At 52.4% G+C, this 20,417-nt stretch overlaps 9 protein-coding genes across 9 annotated transcripts; 4 read left to right on the forward strand and 5 right to left on the reverse strand.

The window, feature by feature from the left end:
* Window positions 1-1,024: 1,024 nt before the first annotated feature.
* Window positions 1,025-1,753, reverse strand: COCMIDRAFT_104801 (uncharacterized protein; the record flags this gene model as incomplete). The annotated part of the gene is made up of 1 exon (XM_007693341.1): window positions 1,025-1,753. The coding sequence occupies one exon, from the start codon at window positions 1,751-1,753 to the stop codon at window positions 1,025-1,027; it is 729 nt and encodes a 242-aa protein (XP_007691531.1).
* Window positions 1,754-2,121: 368 nt separating this feature from the next.
* On the forward strand, window positions 2,122-3,277 carry COCMIDRAFT_39929 (uncharacterized protein; the record flags this gene model as incomplete). The annotated part of the gene is made up of 2 exons (XM_007693333.1): window positions 2,122-2,344; window positions 2,406-3,277. 2 exons carry the CDS (start codon window positions 2,122-2,124, stop codon window positions 3,275-3,277), a joined length of 1,095 nt encoding a protein of 364 aa, XP_007691523.1.
* A 420-nt stretch (window positions 3,278-3,697) lies between these two features.
* On the reverse strand, window positions 3,698-6,405 carry COCMIDRAFT_29351 (uncharacterized protein; the record flags this gene model as incomplete). Its single annotated transcript, XM_007693332.1, has 4 exons — window positions 3,698-5,071; window positions 5,122-5,688; window positions 5,742-6,133; window positions 6,339-6,405. The coding sequence occupies 4 exons, from the start codon at window positions 6,403-6,405 to the stop codon at window positions 3,698-3,700; spliced, it is 2,400 nt and encodes a 799-aa protein (XP_007691522.1).
* A 1,153-nt stretch (window positions 6,406-7,558) lies between these two features.
* On the forward strand, window positions 7,559-8,409 carry COCMIDRAFT_104786 (uncharacterized protein; the record flags this gene model as incomplete). The annotated part of the gene is made up of 2 exons (XM_007693342.1): window positions 7,559-7,759; window positions 7,837-8,409. The coding sequence occupies 2 exons, from the start codon at window positions 7,559-7,561 to the stop codon at window positions 8,407-8,409; spliced, it is 774 nt and encodes a 257-aa protein (XP_007691532.1).
* Window positions 8,410-8,953: 544 nt separating this feature from the next.
* On the reverse strand, window positions 8,954-11,281 carry COCMIDRAFT_8403 (uncharacterized protein; the record flags this gene model as incomplete). Its single annotated transcript, XM_007693327.1, has 1 exon — window positions 8,954-11,281. One exon carries the CDS (start codon window positions 11,279-11,281, stop codon window positions 8,954-8,956), a length of 2,328 nt encoding a protein of 775 aa, XP_007691517.1.
* Window positions 11,282-13,118: 1,837 nt separating this feature from the next.
* Window positions 13,119-14,864, reverse strand: COCMIDRAFT_104822 (uncharacterized protein; the record flags this gene model as incomplete). The annotated part of the gene is made up of 3 exons (XM_007693343.1): window positions 13,119-14,552; window positions 14,618-14,740; window positions 14,844-14,864. The coding sequence occupies 3 exons, from the start codon at window positions 14,862-14,864 to the stop codon at window positions 13,119-13,121; spliced, it is 1,578 nt and encodes a 525-aa protein (XP_007691533.1).
* A 1,190-nt stretch (window positions 14,865-16,054) lies between these two features.
* Window positions 16,055-16,764, reverse strand: COCMIDRAFT_39935 (uncharacterized protein; the record flags this gene model as incomplete). The annotated part of the gene is made up of 4 exons (XM_007693334.1): window positions 16,055-16,071; window positions 16,129-16,295; window positions 16,360-16,488; window positions 16,559-16,764. 4 exons carry the CDS (start codon window positions 16,762-16,764, stop codon window positions 16,055-16,057), a joined length of 519 nt encoding a protein of 172 aa, XP_007691524.1.
* A 474-nt stretch (window positions 16,765-17,238) lies between these two features.
* On the forward strand, window positions 17,239-18,648 carry COCMIDRAFT_104809 (uncharacterized protein; the record flags this gene model as incomplete). Its single annotated transcript, XM_007693344.1, has 4 exons — window positions 17,239-17,275; window positions 17,337-17,369; window positions 17,550-18,310; window positions 18,358-18,648. The coding sequence occupies 4 exons, from the start codon at window positions 17,239-17,241 to the stop codon at window positions 18,646-18,648; spliced, it is 1,122 nt and encodes a 373-aa protein (XP_007691534.1).
* Window positions 18,649-19,292: 644 nt separating this feature from the next.
* On the forward strand, window positions 19,293-20,357 carry COCMIDRAFT_104813 (uncharacterized protein; the record flags this gene model as incomplete). Its single annotated transcript, XM_007693345.1, has 5 exons — window positions 19,293-19,374; window positions 19,431-19,445; window positions 19,516-19,568; window positions 19,622-20,193; window positions 20,255-20,357. 5 exons carry the CDS (start codon window positions 19,293-19,295, stop codon window positions 20,355-20,357), a joined length of 825 nt encoding a protein of 274 aa, XP_007691535.1.
* Window positions 20,358-20,417: the final 60 nt, after the last annotated feature.

Raw genomic sequence — 20,417 nt, forward strand, 5'->3', positions numbered from 1 at the left:
TGGCTAAATACTTTTACTTCCATGGGACCGACGTACCCCTTCTTATACAATCGAAATGCTTTGGGTAGGGGGGGTTATTGAGTATACCCCCCCACCCCGCCTCGCACTCGCACTCGCGCCCCCCCTTTTTTTCCCCTACTCAATCAACATATTGTTCCTAACAGATGGAAATCGTTATATTTAAGAACTTCTCTACGGGTGGAGAAGTATATCCTGACCAAATAGGTATACTATATATCACTTTTGCTTTCTTTTTTTGCTTTTTTGCCCCATCCAACAGGACAAAGCAAAAGACAAGGAGAATTATTATGTTTGTAAGTATAACGACTCTCTTTTCTTGTTTTTTCTTTTCCCCGTCTTGTATATGTATATGAATTTCTGCTTCTGTTTCGTTTCAGAGAGAGAGAGAAAACGAGACAGAAGAAGAAGAGAAATCAGCTATGATGACAATGGATAGCAAAAAAGAAAATGCTTTCCGTGGTTCAGATACTGCGTAGTAGATGACCCTTCACCCCTTCATTGTTGGTGGTGGTTGTGGTTGTTGGTGTGCGAGAATTACAAGATTATGTTCTGAGTTGATTTTTTGGGGGGGACTTCTTGGTTATGTTTTATTTTCTGAGGGTTGGTTTGGGATAGTTTGCTGACTCTTTTTTTGAGGGAAAGTAGGGTTTGATGTGATTATGTTGGGGGTGGTCAAGAGACTGCGTGTGAGGCTCTTGGAGGAAAAGGAAGTGTGAACTGGAATCTTGAAGCTGTGGGTAACAGGGCTTGATGAATACTGGGGGGTTCACGTAGAATTAACATGTTTACATGCTTTTTTTCTTTGGAAGTTTACACATGAACTTCTCATCTTCTGCCCCAACATTCTTCTCAGAAGAAATTAGTACAAAGAACAGGACAGTTCTGTAATATTGCACCTGTCTACATTGCAATCACTAGTCATCAAAAGTCACACACATAGAAATCTTAACATGATACATTTATTCATAGTACAAGCAAACGTATCTCCATCTGCTCTCTACATCTACCTCGCCTTCTCCTTATTCTCAGCAGCCCTCCTCTTCGCCCTCACCTCTGCCTTTCTCCTCTCACCACCATCAACCTTGTGTCCCCTCCTCTCTTCCCAAATACCCTCCTGCAGCCGTATCCTAGCACGAAGACCACCGCTTCCCTTTACAGGCTCCACGAAACTACCCTTGATAGTGTTGGCACCCTTTACAACAACACCCTGGACCTTTGGCAACGTTTCTACAGGCTCAGGAGGTGTGTCCGCACCAACCGGCACATTAACAACCAACTTCCTAGTCCCTGGATCATGTGTCGCCGTTGCAAGTGCTGAGCGAGGACTTATCGTATTTCCGAGTTGGGGGTTCGGCGGCACGGGAGCCTCGACGACCTTCAGCTCGGCAACTCCATCTGTGACGTGCTTACAGTCCCCGCCAATGCCATATTCGCCATTTCGAAACTTCTCGCGCCAGTGCAGCAGGTAGCGCCTTGCGCGGGCGGGCTCAACACCGAGTTCCTTCAGTTGCGGCGAGGTCAGTGTGAAGAGGGCTTCCCATGAGGGGATCTTTGTCGCGTGTGCAGAGAGGCCGCGGCCGATTGCGCTGAGGAAGGCCGTGTGGTCGGGGATAAAGGGTATCGGTTTGGGGACCGGGCGCATGGGAATTGAGTGTTGAAGGTTGCGCACGCATGTCTTTGGTATTGATACGGCGGCAGATGTCGCATTGAGAAGTGGGCGCCTGAGAATCATTGTGGCGGTATGTTTTTGAGCGAAGCACTCTTTTGCTTGTATTAGCAATGGTCTGGATGATAAGAGGGGGTCAATTGGGTGCTGCCGTACTATGCAAATGTCCGCTGTCCTTGCTTCCCTCCCAATTCGCGGTTCACGTTGGCTCTGCGGGCGCCGTGAACTTTTCGGAGGAGCCAAGAAAGACGCCCGTGCGCCGGGTGTGCATCGCAAGCCAGAGCATAGAGCCCCACGTCACCAAGGCTCCCACAGCCCAAAGCTCCACCACCTCGACCAACACAACACTCCCCCAATTGCAGTAGTAGAGAGTCTCCTATTGCAACCCCTCTTTTCTACAATCTCCATCTACACTCTTCAAACGAAAAAACATCATGCCCGGCCCCGAAGTCCACCATCTCTTTAACTCTCCCATTGCGGATCACTCCTTCTCCGCTGATCGCCAAACACTTGCTGTTGCCCGCGAGAACAACGTCGACGTCTTCCAGAGGAGCGGCAACGGATACAAGCCCAAGGATGAGCTAACGGGTCACGACAAGACAGTCACAGGCGTGGACATTGCGCCGAAATCTGGCAAGATTGTGACTTGCTCGCAGGGTAAGCAGAGCTTGAAGCTACACTCTATTATTGACTTGTAAAGCTAATCAGAACTGTACAGATCGCAATGCCTACGTATGGGAGCCTTCACCGCAGGGCTGGAAGCCAACATTGGTGCTCCTCCGAATCAACCGAGCCGCTACGTGCGTTCGCTGGGCCCCCTCCGAGACCAAGTTTGCCGTTGGATCGGGTGCTCGCCTGATCCCCGTGTGCTACTTTGAGGAGGAAGACAACTGGTGGGTCTCTAAGCACCTCAAGAAGCCTATCCGCTCCACCGTTACATGTGTCTCGTGGCACCCCAACTCGGTCTTGCTCGCGGCAGGCTCCACCGATGGACACGCTCGCGTGCTCTCTTCCTTTGTCAAGGGCGTCGACGAGCGTCCGGAGCCCTCGGCTTGGGGAGAGCGTCTGCCTTTTAACACTGTATGTGGTGAATACTTGAACAGCACTGCAGGATGGATTCACAGCGTTGCCTTTTCTCCCTCGGGTAACGCTCTTGCCTTTGCTGCTCACGACAGCACCCTTACTGTTGTCTATCCCAGTGGCCCTGAGCAAGCTCCTCGCGCCATTGTCAGCGTCAGCACACAAGTACTGCCTTTCATGTCGCTCATCTGGAGCTCAGAGGATGAGATCATTGCTGCTGGGTACAACTGCGAGGCCTTCCGTCTCAAGGGCAACGAGTCTGGCTGGCAATTGACTGGAAGTCTGGAGACCAAGAGCCGCCCTGGCCTGGCGGATCAGCGCGAGGAGAGCGCACTGAACATGTTTAGGCAGATGGATCTCAAGGGCAAGTCGGGCACGGATGACACCAAGCTCAAGACTGTGCACCAGAACACCATCAACACGATCCGCAGCTTTGAGGAGAGCGGAAGTGGGGTCACCAAGATCAGTTCTACTGGCGTGGATGGAAGGATTGTCATTTGGACTCTGTAGATATGTTGAAGTGCTTGCAGAGCATTACAAAGATATAAATAAACAAGACTTTCATGTATCAGGTCTTAGAATGTAGTCAAAGTGGAGTATCTAATCATGCTGCATGGCCCCAAATCTAGAATGCCAGAATGCCGCAAATTCCAAGTACGCCAAAAAAAACTTCATGAGCATGATACTCTGGTATTATACAAATGCCTTTGTTCATCTCTTTGGAATATGAGCGATTGTGAGCAAGCAACAAAAAAAGAAAGAAAGCAAGAAAAAAAGACTAAAAACAAGGCCGTTGATCGGAGACTAGCATTTCAAACCAGGAAAGCTCCCCCCCAAAAAAGAGAGAGAGAAAACGCACTCCCCCGAGCCCGCCGGTGGTTTTTGGTAAGAGACTTGTCGAACATGCAAAGTTGCTTTTTTTCATTTACTTCAACCAAAGCCGGTGAAGCCCTGGGCATTGAACGCATCAAGCGGGACGGGCTGAGCAGGCGTAGCCGTAGCTATACCCTGCGTCGTCTGGGCATCGTTGAGAAACCACGACCAATCCTGATCGATATCCATGGGCATATTCTGCCAGGAGAAGTTATTAGTGGGGAGCGAGAAGCTATTCATGCCCTCATTGTGCATCTGGGAGTCGAGGACCGAAGTGCCCGTTGTGGAACCGTCGTCGGCGTTGAGGTTGTTCCAGTTGTAAAAGCCGTCGTAGGAGACGAAAGGGGAGGGGTCGAGGTTGAAGCCCGTGGCGCCTGTGGCGGTGGACATGGAGGTCTTGGGGGTGACGTTGAGGGATTTGGAGGGCTGGGAGAAGATGTCTGAGGCGGCGGATGAGTGTCTGCCTGAGGGGGGAGTGAAGAGCTGGTGCGATGCGCTGGGCGATCGAGAGCTGACTGTGGCGGGCGAGCGACCGGCAGGTGTTGGAGGTTTTACTAGCTGGCCGCCTCGCTTGATGGAGACGGTGCCAAAGTAAGGGATGACGAAACTTGAAGGTGCGTTGCACAAGTCGTCTGCGTCGGTGCTTGTGCCCTTGAACTTGGCCATCATCTTCTCCAGGACCTCTGCGGATTGCGCGGCAACATTGCCTCCCTTTTCGCTTGAAGCGCGGCGGAAGATGTCAATACAGCCTTCAATCATGCGCACGTCTTCTTCAGTCGTTTTGGCGTTGGAGCTCGAGGCTGCCGACTGCGCGGGCGTGCCGTTGTGCAGGCCAATCAGCATAAGGACTGCGGAGGTGAATCCGAGAAAGTCAATGGCCTTGCACTCGTAGATTGGCGTTACCCCACCAGTTCGCAACACCTGGTAGAGGCGTAGAACTTCTCGTGAGCCGTTCAAGGTGACTGTGCGCGAGTAGGAGAAGCGCGAATTCGATGCCGCCTTGAGCATAAATGGCAGATGGAGGTATACACGGATCTGATGGAACACTATTTGGCCCATGATCCGCTCTCGTAATTCTACGGCGTTGGACCTTATGTCGGCAAGAAGCGGAGTGAAGTCAAGCCAAGCTGGATCAAACTTCTTCCACAAATCGTCTAGCTCTTGGTCGAGTTGTAGCGCCCATGCAAAAGACTGCTCGGCCATGCCTTGGTTGCGATCGATAACTTTGCCTGCAAGCTGTGAAAGTTTGGCCATGCAGACCATGGGGTGCGTATATTTGGACTCTCCCATGTCGGACATGGCTAAGTCGCAGTGCGCGTCGTTGATACCATATGGTAGACCAAGAAGAAGAGACAAGAAGCGGTCGCCATGGTACAGGGCCCACCACAAGCTTTCGTGTGCCACAGAGCCAGTACGTTTGCGGTGGAGGCCCTGATTTTTGTCAGTAAACATGCGCGTATTTCAATACCAATCAAACTCACCATAAGTTGTGCATACATCAGGCCCTTGCGGTACGCAATCCAAGCTCGCCGTGGCTGGCCTACATCAGCGTACCACTTGGACTTCATGACAAAACACTCCAACCCCTCGAGACTGGCAGCATATTCGTCATCGCACAGGAACCACCTATCAACAGCTTCAAAATAGCGTGACACTTGGTCAGTGTCTTGTGAACAGATTCCAACTGACAAAACGACAGTGGCAATTGCTCCGACGTTTCCGGTAGCCAAAGCCTGCGCAGCAAACTGAGCCAGCGTCTGCTCAGTCCCATACGATCTCATACACTTGCGGCGCCAAATATCCCACCAGTCACTGTGGGTGTGAAGGATCTTGGACAATTGGTCAAAAGGAGGCAGCACGGCGATAAGTGCTTGTTTAGTTCTTTCTCGCTTGGCAGAGTTCATAAATGGGTTGCTATCGACAATGTCTTCGTCGTGGTGATTCTCTAAAGTGTATCGCTCATCCTCTGCCTGTTCGGGCTTGGGCGTTGAGGATTGCTGTAGGGAATCGCAGTGGGCTTTTGCATGTGCCTCAGCGTCGTTGTTGAGCTGCCGGGTGAGTAAGTATCAGAAACGCGGGTACGAATAGGAAGACAGCCTACCGCATCCTCGAAAACAGAAAGAATCGGTATGTGATGGCCTTGTTTCGATTTAGCGCGTTGGTTTTGTGTAAATTTGAGCGTGTTGGATGGCGATTCAGAAGAAAGTGGTGTTGGTGGTAAAGTGTCTTTGTTGTAGACATTTGGCGCTTTTGGTGAGGATGTGTCGGCTACACTTTGACTCCGGCTTTCCGATTTGACAGTCTTTTCTTCGAGCAAAGAGTCAACCAAAGCCTCTAGACGCGAGACCCTCTCACGAAGGTTCTTTCGGTGGTCGACAATAACATCTGGATTGGCATGTTCCTGATCGATGCATCTGCTGCCGCGCGCAAAGCACTCGGAGCACACATCGGGATTGTCGGGCTGAAAGATGCACCTGATCTTGCGGCGACGACCTGTACTTTTGGTCAGAATTTTTCAACGAAAAAACGAAAAAGCACGCATATTATCAAGGACAGGGAGAGAACACGATTATGCGCAGAGCAGTGCATAGGTCAGATTGATACATGAATGTGGTGTAAAACCATATCATGTAGAAGAGGTACGGTAGGTAGGGTAGCTATCCCACCCAGGAAAACAACAACAACAGGTTTGACATACATTCGAAGCAGCTATGCGTACCCTTACGCATCTTTTTGCGCGTCGGCAACGTCTCCTCCTTTGGCATGTTGATGAAGAGGGATCGTGTCCCACTCTGTCGGTTGGTTGGTGCCTAGCTCGCTTGCGCGAATTCGTCCGGATCAAAAAGTTGGGGCAAAAAAGGCAAAACCTGCTGATGAGTATATGGCGATATATAATCGTGTTGCCCGGAAATTTAGGGGTTTGCAAAGGTAAAGAAGCTCACACTACCTATGGGGGATGGAAGGATCCAGTAGACTGGGGGGGGAAAGGGGACGTAAGCTGGTGGTGGATGATGCTATTGTTTGCAGACAAGAGATGAAGCAGACGCGGACGTAGGATTCGTCCGCCGTATTCTGCGTATTAAGTCAGCGGCGAAAGCGGAGTAATACAGGGTTTTGGGGGCGTGGGGATGGCTAGTACGGTACGAGTAGAGCTCCAGGCAGCCATGCGGCCTGTCTGCGGGCATTCGGTCACTCGGGCCTAACGGACTTACCGAGTTGCCGTGCTCCTTTGGTCGGTCGGGCGAGCAGGAGACAGCCCTTGGTGCGACATATGATTAGCCTGCAGACAGGCTGATGCTGGAGGCGATCTCTTCAACTGCTGCGGAAGCGGAGAAAGTAGGATAAGCACAACATGGCCACCTGGCGTTGTCGGACTCCGTAACGCCCTTAGCTCCGTCGTGCGATGCGCAGTGTGCATGCTCTACCCCGCGTGCCTACAAGGCGCTGCCTCTGTTTGATTGAGTGCTTATCTTGTCAGGCAGGTCCATCCATACTATATCTAGATCGGCGTCCTGTCAGGTCAGATCGAACGAGAGAAAAAAAGAATCCATGGCGCTCCCAGGAACATAAGTCTGGACTGTGGAATGACATGGGCTCAAACGTCATGGCGGACGCGGGCGGGTGATTACCAGCCCTATGGAGACCCGAGTGGGCGCACGCTGCGTCACTGTGATCCGCATCGCCCGCCATCTTTACTAAGTATATCCATTGCTATATGTACATACAAACAGGAATTCTACCTACCTACATACCTATTTGCTGCCGCGCCACCACCCCTTGCTGTCCATCCCCCCCACGCTGAACCAGGCCCTCAGCCAGGGGATCTACCTACCCGCTCGTATTGTATACGCTCAGAATGGTATCCATCCGAATCCGTTAACTCGTTCATTCTTCCTCTTCGGTTTCCGAATAGGCGCCATGGCTGCTGCTGCTGCTGCTGCCACAACACACCAACACCGCCATCAGCTCCAAACTCACCCGCCATCCCCCCAGGCAACACGGCGCAGACACAAGAAGAAACCAGACCCATTCGAGCAACTCGCAACAACCCCGATCCCCTCTCCCCCCTCCTCTCCGGCCTCCGCGCTGCACGACAGCAACGAGCCTCTTCTAGCACGGGTAGGCTAAACACACGGATCCAACCCGGCCACATTGAACAACCCCGCTGATCAACCAAAACCTTTGCATATAAAAAGATTATCCTAACCCCCATCTTCTTCACTTCCTTCCTCCTATCGCTCTTCCTGGTAAACTATCGCAATCGCGCCCGCCGCACCCACGCTCATGCATCATCATCATCCTCATCCTCATCGTCGACTTCTTACCCTTATTCTTCTTCTGCCTCGTCACTTCTAGCCTACCTGGTCCCGTCACGATGGCTCCATCCCGAACCTTATCAAGACCCGGATGATTCGACCTGGGGCCGCAGGGACACGGCGCTACACGTCGAGCCGCATGATGCTATTTCGCCGAAACAACAAGATGCGCAGGCCGGGTTTGTGAGGATGGGTACAAAGAAGAATCAGAAGAATAACAACAACAACAACAAGAAGACGTCGTGGCATTTGCATAAGAAGATTTGCAAAGTGGCCAAAATGGAGATTGGCGATGCGCTCGAGATGCGGGGCCGCATGATTGCGGCCATGGCTGCTTTCGCCCTTGTGGCTGGGGTCGCTGGCTGGATGGGTCTAAGGTGGTGCTTTGTATCCTTGTCGCACGCCTGGTCTGCGGCGCAGGGACAACACCATGGCATTGCGACGACGACATAAACGGGGGTCGTGCCTATGCGCATCTCATTTGCATGTATGCACGCCTAAAGCTGGGGATTTAAAAAAAAATAATCTCGTGGACCTTTCAGGGTCCAGAATGGTCCACATAATGAGCTATGACACACACACACACACACACACACACGTAACGACAACGACACAAAACAATCAAAAGCACGGCGGGACTGGACTGGCGTTATCTATGGTAAATAAGAGTCATTTATCTACTTGCAGATATATCCTTTCTTACACTAACTTACAACAGGTAGATAGTAGCTTTGAACAATCTAATAAAGGAAATTTAAAAAACAAACAAACAAGCGAATATCCAAATGCTAGCATATCAGTCGTAAACCTGGTCATTCCATCGTAACAAAAAAAACCAAAAATAAAAGTTGTTCTAGAAGGAGAGGTATAAGAAGAAGAGTAATATCAACAGTCTCATGAACGCTGAAACAGTAATAGAGAGAAAATGATACCATGGTCTGATCGGAAAGAAGTCGCTCCCGGTGCCCGGACAATGGCAATAAAGAGCTTCTTCGTCTCATTGTTTCAGCAGGCGAACCACGAGCCGGTCGAAGAAGTAGCCCATATCGTCATCTCCCCTCGTGGCCTTGGACTTCTGCGTAAGATACCCCTCATCATTGGCCTGTCTAATGGCCGCCTGCAGGCCTGCAATGAACTTGTCCGCAGGGGTATGGGGCTGTGAAGACTCGCCCTCCCAACCTAACCGGAGTCTAGCGTGACAACCCGAGAAGCATGCCTTGTAGAAATCCAAAAGCTCGCTGACCCCTTGCTCGTTAACTGCTAGGTCTTCTTCCGCAATGGCTGCGTTTGTTTCGTCATAGAAGTTATGGTAAGGGAGCTTGGCGGCATGGTAGTGGACAGACTCGATCGTCATGAGAACAGTGATGAGCACGGCAACAGCAATAGGCCATTCATCGCAGTCCTTGTTCAATAGGAATTGCTCCAGAGACGAAAGCACATTCTTCATTAGGTCATGAGCAAGAGTCGGCATGACAGCGCCAAACTGTGACCGGATGAAGCATGGCGTTGGGGTGAGAGCCTCGGCTATGCTCATCGTACTGCTGATGAGCTGTGCCAGGACCCAGCTCTCGGATCGCGACGGTAGTGTGATGTCGCCACCCACGTGAACGAGAACAAGGAGCTTGAGTGCGGCATGCAACACCCGATAATGCAAAGTGTTTTTCGGAAGAGAATTGGAGAACATGCATACCTCGCGCAGGATCCTCAATGGCGAGCAGTATAGCGGGAAATTGTGGAAGTGTTGCGTTACAAGCAAGGATAGATGGGAGTCTAGGGTCTGAAGGAGATTTGCTTGTGCATCCGCACACAGCATAGCGGGAAGGACAGCATGCCGGTGGGGTGGTCCCGAGAACGGCTCGGGTGGCCACGAGTACACAATGTGGTCATGTACCAATGGGTGGTCGTCAAGCTCAATGGCGTTCACAGAGACCGGAAACGCCGGACCAAACCCAAAGTTAATCGGAACGGTGTAAGTACTATCCGTAAGGACCTTGAAGTGCCGTGTAGGGATAAATGACTCTAGGTGTCGAGCAGTTGGGTGCCACCCTAGGCGGTCGGAAAGAAATGCTCCCGATAAATCACTGAGCGTATGACCACGGCATGGGTGGTTGACCAGATCTCCTTTGTAGTGTTCTAGACAGGCTTTGCACGGCATGCCCGGATCACATTTTTCTTTACGCTTCTGGCAGTTTGAACACGCACGGACAATGCGCATCAATGCTGCATCACGTCGTTGCTCTGGGGTGAGAGCCTTCTTTCTCCCTTTTTGCGCTCTTCCAGACACGCCATCGGTGGTTATGGGCGACAGCTTGTTCGTCAGTGGATTGGGCTGATATGCTACCCATCCGTAAGAGTCAGATGTAGGCGATGGTGTAGAGCTTTTGCGCCGAGAAAGTGAAGCACTTCTGGACAGAGCAATTGCGCGAGGATGACGTGAAGCTGCAGGGGATAGAGATGGGGTTGTAGATACTCTTCGTACAGACCCTGAGTTGTTAGTGCGGTGATTGTAGCCTGCAGGTCGCCGAGTAGTGTCCGGGATCGCTATGGCCCTGCTGTGACTATGCAGTTCAAATCCTCCATCGGATCTCGGATACGGTGAATACGAAGGATACGACGGCGAAGTTGTATTATAACTTTGTGACAGTGACTGTGGGATAGGAATCGGTATGGCCTCTGTTCGCCCACCGCCACCATCACCATCCTCAGGAATGGGCTCGATAATACGTGGTTGATCTGACCAAGCATGCCAGGTCGAGAACGCTCTAGATGCCCGCATGTCCAGGCCACTGAAGGAATGGGATGAGCCTGTGACGTGAGGATTGAAGACCGTCTCGGCTGCACTTTCCTGAGAGCCTGTTGGCGATGAGAAGGCCTCTGGGATGCGGTCAAAGCGTGTGTCCAGAATCATTGATTCCGCAATGTCTGCCAATGGCGATAGGAGTGCATTGTCGGAGGCGCCGAAGGACCCATAGATTTGGTTTTCCTGGGGTACAGCTAACGGGAAAGTAGTCGCCTTGTCCAAAGAAGGCGAGGCAGTGAAGGCGTAGTTGAGAGAAGATTGCTCATCAAGAACTGACGGCGAGGCTGAAACTGGGGTGTAGTCGAGCGAAGGTGGCAAATCGGTGATTGATGGGGCAGTGGAGACCAAATACGGTGGCTCAGATGTATAGCTTCCTGATAATTGAGAGTCTGCACTGAAGCTTCCACCTTGTGCTTGGGTGTAGTTGGTCTCGCCCTGGAAGAAGGGGTCGTACAATTCTCCGTTCCAAGAAATGAGGTCTTGCCAGCCCTCGGTGGGCGAGTTGTTGTACTGTGCATGGGACATGTCTGAGTCAAGGTGCAGTTGGGCGGTTGCGGGATAGGCCGATTGACTGGGGAAGGCGTGAGCGGGTCGGATACGGATGAAGACCTTCCAGGTTCACCCGGCTGCTGGGCGTCTCATGCGAATGGACGGTGGAAACGCGCAGGGACTGGATACCAAAGATGGAAAGAAACAAAGGCCAACGCGTGTGCAATGTGTGCCAGGCCGAAAGGGAGCTGCAGTTATATTTTGGCGGGCGGCCTGGGGCAACTCAAGACACGGCTGAGGGCGCGCGACGCTCGCTGCCTTGCATCAGAGACGGACAGGGCAATTGACGAGTAGCCATCTACGGCCTTATCACGTTCTCGCTGCTTATTAGTCAATTAGTGAAAGGAGTGAGTAAATGGCCGTAGGCTGTTGTGGTGGAGAGTGCTGGGTCGAAACTATGATGTCTTGGTGCTGGCTGGCAGTGCCATCTGACCATGCACGGGTCTGCAATTATGCGCACCGGTCAACTACATCTGTGGTAGTCCCGCCACCGTGCTGCCGGGCAGTCTTCCCCGCCCTCCGCGAGAGGATGCGACGTCAAATCACGGGCAGAGACGTGAGCTGCAGGCTATGCGGGACGAGTCTGCTAGTTTCCAACGCCTGCGGCACTTGGGTGAACTATATTGGATGAGCCGGCCATATGGGAGACTTCGCCTCGTCGTGGCTGTGAAGGCTGCAGATGCAGCCGATGCACAGCCGTGGGGTTGTCCATATCTGCATCTTTGCAAAGGGCCCCATTAGCTCTACCATGGGATTGCTCTTGTTTGAGTTTCCCCCCACGACGCACCTAGTATTGCTGTGCCCTCGAGGGGGGGAGGGGGGGCATTGTCGGCGTGGAACAAAGGGCAGTTGCCCTATCACTAGGCTTGGATACGTAAGTATTTGGCCTCCTGGAGCGTAAGTCTATGTTTGCCGAGGCCCAGCCCAAACAAGACACCTATCCAACCGCTTGTTGGTTGCAAAGGCTAATCGGGAAACTCGGCCAAACCGTACCTGGCCCTGACGCGCTTTCTGGAACAGGACGTGCTGTCACGTCTAAGGACGTTTGGTGTAAGAGGAGAAGCAAAGCAAGGGAAAGCGAATCACTAGGCTGTATCAAGTAAAAGGTGGACCTTCGTTACCAGCACGCCGTCACCCTCCACACAGCCAAGCGGAAAACAGCCTGACAGAATGCCTGGCTGGCCGTCCCAACATGACATGCTACAAGTACGGCATCTTGTCCCTGCACTAGGTGAGACAGACGTTTGAAAAGCAGCTAGGGAGCCTCACTCTGCTCTCGTATACGCGGGGGCGCATCCCGCAAGCTTCACTTGCAACACATCTTCATCAGCCAAGTGCGGCATTTATTGATACATGACCATGGAAAGGATTTGTTTTCAGGAACCCAACGTCGACAAAACGGAGCGGGCCCAGCCCGTAGAGTATTAGGGCAGGTGTTTTGGCCAAAAGATACCAAACCAAAAAGAAGGACGAACGAGGTATGGCCGTAAGAATAAGTACATGGTGGCAGAACGATATTCGAAACAAAACGAGTAAAAGAAAAACAAGAACAACACATGGATATGAACGTAAAACATGACGCATAATGCACCAAGCCCACCCAAATCGCCAATGACCTGGAAGCCGGGTATCATCATAGAAGGAGGAAAAGTGTGAGGGAGAATGGCCACTCCTCCGTGGCCCCAAAAAAATCTTTTTTTCTTTCAACCGTCGGCTTTCAAACATCAATCATGTCGTTGGAGCCTTGACTGGGCGTTGGATCAGAGCATGACCACGCCCGCATGCGCATGATGATGTCGAGGTCCCCGTCTAGTCAGGCAGCCTCGCCCGGGGCAAAGAAAAGAACAATCTCGCCCCGCTCGTTCTTCCTGAGGCGTAGATCCTTCCAGAGCTCCTTCTCATCTTCCGCCTTGGACGGCACACGGTCAAAGTGCTCGTGGCGCTCACGGTGGTATCGCTTCAGAGCTTTGTTGATACTCATGCCGCGCTCAGAATCAGGTCCCTTGGTGATGAAGGACATGAATAGTCCAGCGCGGGAGTTGAGGTCTGGCGAGAAAGGCGCCACATCTCCGCTGGGGCGCACAATGAGCTGGCCTTCACCATTGGGCTCTGGAGAGTCAGAGGCCGACCGGTTGTACTCAATGGCTTTGACGACTTTGCGGTCTCGAGGCGCTGGCGAAACTGACGAAGAGTACTGCCTACGGCGGATGCGGCGCACTTCCTTTGCCGAGTCTTCCCGCTTCTTCTTGGATCGAATCTTGACCAACGTGCCATTGGACTTGCGCTCCTTTCGGTCACGTTCACGCCCACGGTCCTTGTCCTTCTTGTCCTTTTTGTCTTTCTTTTCCTTCTTTTCCGCTTCTTTCTTCTCTGCCTGCTCGCGTGCCTTGGTGTCAGACTTGCGCTGCTTTTGCTGCTCTTCCTCGTACTCTCGCTGTGCGCGCATAAGCGCAGATGAATTACCCTGCTTGGCGCGTTTCATGGGACTCAAGGGCGAGTTGGCATAGTCACCCGAGTCGTCTGGCGACGGCGGGAATTCTGGTCGAGCCAGCAATCGGCTCAGCCCTCCAGTCAAGCCAGAGTGGAGCGTCGCAGGCGCATCGGCCATCATGGTATCCTTTTCATCTTGGGCTCTAACCAGCGACAGGTCAAGCTGGGTGGGAGAGTTGCGCTTGCGCTTGCGATCCGTCTTCTTGCTTGTCGTCTCAACGTCGGTGTCGCGCGACTTGGTCCTCGAGTGCTTTGTCTTGGGAGCAGGCGTGGTATACGAATCGTGTTGCTCTCGCGAGGGGCGGATCTGATTAGCCGAAAAGCCATTTTGCGCAAAAGTTTCATCGTCATCAGCCACTTGAAACTTCATGACGTCGTCAATTGTAGGCATGTATTGGTCCTCGTAGGCAGGCGGCTGCCTGTCTTCGAGCATGCGCGATTCATTAATAGGCGGCGCCACTCGCGGAGCAATGGGCGTCGAGGAAGGGTCGAGGAAGTCGAAGACGTTGGGAGCCTCAATGGCTGCTTGCTCGTGGTAGCCTAGGGAATGCGCCGCTGGAGGAGGAGTAGGCGCGCGCGGCGGGGCATCGACGACAGCCAGGGCATTGTCTTCAGCGGGGGCATCTTCGGCGTATGCGTTGTGCGGGGTGAGGGCTTGCGAGTTGTCGTGGTATGCGCTGTCCCTCTTCTGGGGCGGACCTTTTTTCTTCTCTTTGTAGAGTTTTCCCTGGTACTTTTGGTCTTCAGTTATGCAGGACTAGGTCGCGTCAGTCAGTCAGTCGCAAGGCGCATGAGGAAACCAAGGGCTGGCGCATTGCATACCGTGTGGGACTTGTACGAGGTGCCAGGAAAGTGGACCATGCAATCGAGGCAGGTAAAAGTAGCGCCATAGCATTGGTTGCGATGACCATCGAGCTTCTTCTTTGTGAGGACGTCTCCACAGCCCTAGAGCGGCAGAGTCAGCTTCCAATGCGTGTCTAGGGGAGGGGTGCCAATTGAGGGGACATGGTGGTAAACAAGCAAGGGCAGGCAGGCAGTATGTAAGTACCTCGCAGGAGAAGGAGACCATGATGGCAGGACGGGCGTTGTTTCGACACGACAGGACAGGACAGACAGACAAGAGGCGGTGAACAGCTAACAGCTGGCAGCGGCAGCGCAGGGGAGGAGCAGAATGAAGAGTCGGTGTGCTAAGGAGGGGGCGCGGCGTCGTTATCACCCCTCGGTGCTGACCCAAGGAAGGTTTCAGATGTTTTGGATACCACAAAAGCTGCTATGCGCTAGGTTGCTTCGGGAACAGGGCCCCTTGCACTTGCGAAGCGCGCCCTCGCGACCATCCCAAAATACAATCATGCGACCGCGCATCTTTGCATTTGCATTTGCATGCCGCCCTGTTAGCGCCTGCATCGGCCTCCCCACCGCACGCCACGCGCCTGGGGAACGGGTGGGCTGTCACTCACACTGTCCGTCTGCTCCGTCTCCTTGTCTGTGTCTGCATCTGTCATGGCTATTGCTATGGTTCGTCCACCCGCAGCCGCCGCCAACGGCCATGACGCACGAGAGCGGCCCAAGGAACGAGGCACGGAGGAGGGGCACACAGAGGCACAGACTGCTGTTGCGTGTAGATTGACTTGCTCGACACCACTGTCCCCCCCTCGCCCGCTGATAAGACCATCACCGTGTTGCGCAAGCCATGCCTGCGTGGCTGTATAGCGACAGGGCTGCTCCTGTCATAAGGCCAATCGCTCGCACAGCCATTCGCTACCCTCTGCTTAGGCCAATCTCGAGTCCAGCTATACACACCACCACTACACCCCAACTAAGACATTACCGCCTCCAACCCCGCTGACAGGCCTATGTGATCGGCCGGGGGTGTGGGAGACACTACGTCAACCACCATCTAGCCTATTGGTCTGTCTCTCCCAGCTTCCTTGCTGCGGCCTGCGGCACCCGTGAGGTACCCGCGGACTTTGTTGCAACTAGCAGGTCCAGAGACGCCATGTCTCCCTTTCGGACATCGCACTGCTTGTCAAGAAGCAGGATGGATGCCCTCTCCCCAGTCCCTGCATGCATGCATGCAGACTGCCATGGCGCTTGTCTTGTATCTATGCACTGTAGATATTCGACAGTGACACACATACCCCCAGTGTCCTTCGCCATGCACACCTTGCAGGGCTCATGACTTGCTCGAGTCTTCCCTTCTCCCTTGTCCTTTGTTGATCTATGTCACCAGGACGTCCCTGCCGCTGTGCCATTGCCCAATCATTCTTCTGCGCATCCTGTCAAGCCTATTAGTACGCCGCAAGTAATCTGTAGACATTGCCAAGTCTACCTACCACAATCGTATGCGTCGCCTATGTCTTCGCAGTTGAACTCCGGCTTCTTCAGCCTTTTATTGACAATGTTGTGTACGTAGCAGCCCCACATGGCTGCCGCTGTCCGGGACGACACCTGGGGAGGATATTTGGCAAGCACTTGTCCAAAGTGCTCTGCGCATTCTCCACTACACCGACAGTTAGCTGGCGCGTGACTCCAGCCGCAGATCCCCTGCATTGTCTAAGACATACCATGGATACAGGCGTTGGAACAGGTGGACATATGACCGTAGCGCCTCTTTCTCTTCCTCTGTAGGCTTCTCGGGGAACCGGGCGAAGGTTGTGTGAAGGACTTTCCAGGCCGCGCGACCAAGTTCTGCTCTGGATATTGCGCGTCAGCTCAGCTCTTGCAATACGTGTACGTTCCCATGTCCGGGCATGACCAACATACTTTGCCGTCGCGTTTCCCAGCTTTGGCGCGATTGCGTGTCCTGTAAGCAGACTTTGGCTAGTATGGCCCAGATCCCTCCCGGGTGTCGCAAAGGTAAGGTGGCCTGGAGCTACTTTGTAGGGGCCCAGGAGTAAGAATGAACAGAGGGCCATGACGAGTATCGCCAGGACTGCGAACCGCGCGCGGAGACCGGCCACGCGAAACATGACGGAATAAATATGCTAGAGCTATCAAAATACGAAGAGGAGGTTGTTCAAGACGAGAAGCGTTAATCCATGGTGTGTTTAAAAGTGTATTGGTGCAGTTACAGATAATCACATCCTCGATGCCTCAGATTACGCCAAGAAACGACACTCCCGGCACGTCACGCCTGGGTGGTTCCACCATGCGGGTAAGTCTGCAGGTACAGACGCGAGATGCAGCGCGGCGCAGCACAGCCGAAAAGCAAAATTAATAATGACTCCAAAGGGAAACACCAGGATGGACATCAGCACCTTTTGATATATTGTAGCGGCTGATTCAGGATATCGGCGGTTGCGGGCCACCGATATCGCTCTCTGACTAGCTGACTATCTTGTCCCTCCGGAAGCAACCAAAACTTTCCGAGCCCCATTCCAACTTGCATAATATAATTCATACCCCATCACCAGCACCCACACTACACTGAGTCTATAGCAATCATGTCTGACTTTCCTCCACCGCCAGTTGATACCATCGGTACGTTGGCTACTGTCTCCTGACACACGGATTTGAATTTTTTTTGCTGACTGTGTTCTAGATTGGAGCAACGTAGGCTTCAAGATCCGAGAAGGTATGACCATGTTCCGTTTAGGATTATTCAAGATTGTGCATACTTGATGGCACCACTGTATCTTACAAGAGAAGGCACACCTCTTTTGAAAGATGCCGCATGTCTACCATTTCGTTTTGTGCAGCACGTTTCCGATACCAAAAAACACAGTTATTGAGTCATAACCTAATGCATGTAAAGTTGCTGGCCATGTCGAATCACATTACTCTGTCGAGACTGGAAAATGGACGCCTCCGGTTTTTGTCGAAGACCCTTACCTCCGTATCCACGGCATGGCACCTGGTCTGAACTACGGCATGCAGTGCTACGAGGGAATGAAGGCATTCCGGGCGCCAAACAACACCATCAACATCTTCAGGCCAAACAAGAATGCCGAGCGTATGCAACACTCTGCTTCATTCATTTCGATTCCAGAAGTGCCGACAGAGCACTTTCTTGCTTGCTGCAGCCTGGCTGTAGGCATGAATGCAGCCTATGTACCGCCCCATGAGACGGGTGCAGCCATGTACATCCGACCATTGCTCTTCGGAAGCTCTGCACAGCTCGGTCTGAACCCTCCACAAGAATACACTTTTGTCGTCTACTGTATCCCAACCGGCGTCTACCATGGATCCAACCCCGTGGACGCTGTCATTCTTGAGGATTTTGACCGTGCTGCTCCAGAAGGTACCGGATCAGCAAAGGTCGGCGGAAACTACGCTCCAGTGTTGAGACATAGCGAGAAAGCATACAAAGCTGGCTATGGCATCACTCTCCACTTGGACAGCAAGACCAGGAGCGTAGTTGACGAGTTCTCCACATCAGCCTTCATTGGAGTGAAGAAGGATGGCGACAAAGTCAAGCTCGTCGCCTCCAATAGCAAAAATGTTATCCAGAGTGTCACTGGAGATAGTGTTTTGAGAATTGCCGAGTCTTTCGGGTGGGAAGTCGAGTCACGCGAGGTAAGGCATACGAGCCATTAGGTTTTGGACTGTGCTGATGATATCAGATTGCCTATGACGAGATAAGCACTTTCGACGAAGTTCTAGCTGCCGGAACTGCCGCAGCTCTAGTCCCCATCAAGTCTATCACTATGCAATCCAAGGGTGACAAGTTCACATATGCAGAGGCCCAGCAAGAGCCAGGCCCAGTATGCAAGAAGCTTCTCACAACCCTCAAGGGAATCCAGCAGGGCAAGATTGAAGACAACAAGAACTGGCTATACAAGGTTGAAAGACCAGAGCAGTTTGGAAAGCAAGACCAGGCAAACGGCGCCAAGGTTGTTGGACAGCTGCCGTAAGAGTACTCATATAGCTTTGTTAAATGAGGCGTACAAAAGTTCAGTGCTCGGCATCTCAAAAAAAGCAATTTCTTGCCAGCTTTCCTGGAGAAAACGGCAATCACGAATGTACATGTAGATAAAGAATCGATGCACAACAAAGCACGTCTGTAGGTATGCCCAACTCTAGCCATCTTGTTCCACTATATCCTGCATGAATAGATAAATGGGCTACATATGATTTACAGGACCAAGGCAGCTTATCGTGTGTGAGCATGATTATCATGTCAACTCACACCGCAAACGCCTTAAATACTGTCCTAGTGGTTAAAAAGGGGTACATATATTTACTTATATTGCAGAGTTTACAATAAAAAATCTCCCGCGGCAAGCAGGGATGCCCCACCCAGCGGATCTGGCCAGGCGCATACGTCATCCCTGCATACTGCCCGCATGAAGGTTTCGGCATCTTTTGGTCGGCCTTGGCCCCAGCGAGACAGGCATCTGGCATTTCCACCTACCGTATTTCCCAGAGGCCTGGCCTGTTGTTATAATATCGTCCCTGTCGCCTGCAGCCTTGCAAAAGGTACCCACCGCAATCGCACCACACCGTACCGCACCACACCACACCTCCTCTATAAACCACGGTGGCAGTGCGTGCCAACATGCACGGCTCCTTCTCAAGAATCAAAGACAAGGCGAGGCGGCGTTTGGGAGATCCCAGCCCAGACGAGGCCTATCTTTCATGTGAGTCATGGTCACCACAATGTCACAGAGAGCGACGACTGACTGAACATTTACAGACTACGACGTGAGGGGTGTGTGCGTCATCTGTTCCTTGACTTGTGCATAGAACGACCAAGCCAGCAACAATACTGACGGGCGTAGTGACACGAGCGGATCTTGATAGTATCAAGACCAATGACTGGCTCACCGACAATGTGTGCATACACTTCTACTGTCCAAACAGCCGCTGTGACTAAATCCCGCGTAGGCAATTGCCTTTTGGCAGGAATACCTCGAACGCGAAGAGCTTATCCACTACCCCAAAGCCTCCATCGTCCTCCTGCGCCCTTCCATGTCCTACATGCTCATGCAAGCCGCAGAGCCCCTCGCCCTCAAGGAAGCCCTGCCGAATTTCAGCCACATAACACATGTCTTCCTACCCATAAACGACAACGTGGATGTCACGCAGGCAGAAGGCGGGTCCCATTGGTCTCTGCTGCTGGTGTCAATCATTGACGGTGTTTCCTTCCACTACGACTCGATGAGCCAGGCAAACGAACGCGAGGCACGGAGTACGACAATGAAACTTGAGCAATTGCTTGGAAAGAGGCTGAGATTTATACCCATGGGAGACAGTCCCCAGCAGGAGAATGGAAGCGATTGCGGAGTTTTTGTCTGTGTTCTCATGCGTCACTTGTTGCTGAAGAGGCTGCTTAGAGCGGATGCGAGCACCAAAGTAAGCATGAGTATGCGGGACGCCCATATCAACGCCAAGGATGGGCGAAAGACGATGCTCAAAGTAATTGAAGAGAGGAGAGATGAGGGGAAGCGGAGACGCTCGTAAGTCTTAACAAGACACAAGGAGTATTGAAACCGAGAGGCTAATATTTTGATTGCACAGGGGTAGTCACTCGCCCTTTAGGAACCCGTCTGCAAACTCCAAGAGCCCACCACGCATTGGTGAAGAACAATCGCAATCGCAATCGCAATCGCAGGAACGTTAGGAGGGACCTCAGTTTTATCGAAAAACACCGCACCCACGACATTTATCATACCGCTATCTA

This window comes from Bipolaris oryzae (genome assembly GCF_000523455.1).
Source record: "Bipolaris oryzae ATCC 44560 unplaced genomic scaffold scaffold_161, whole genome shotgun sequence".
NCBI lineage: Eukaryota > Fungi > Ascomycota > Dothideomycetes > Pleosporales > Pleosporaceae > Bipolaris > Bipolaris oryzae.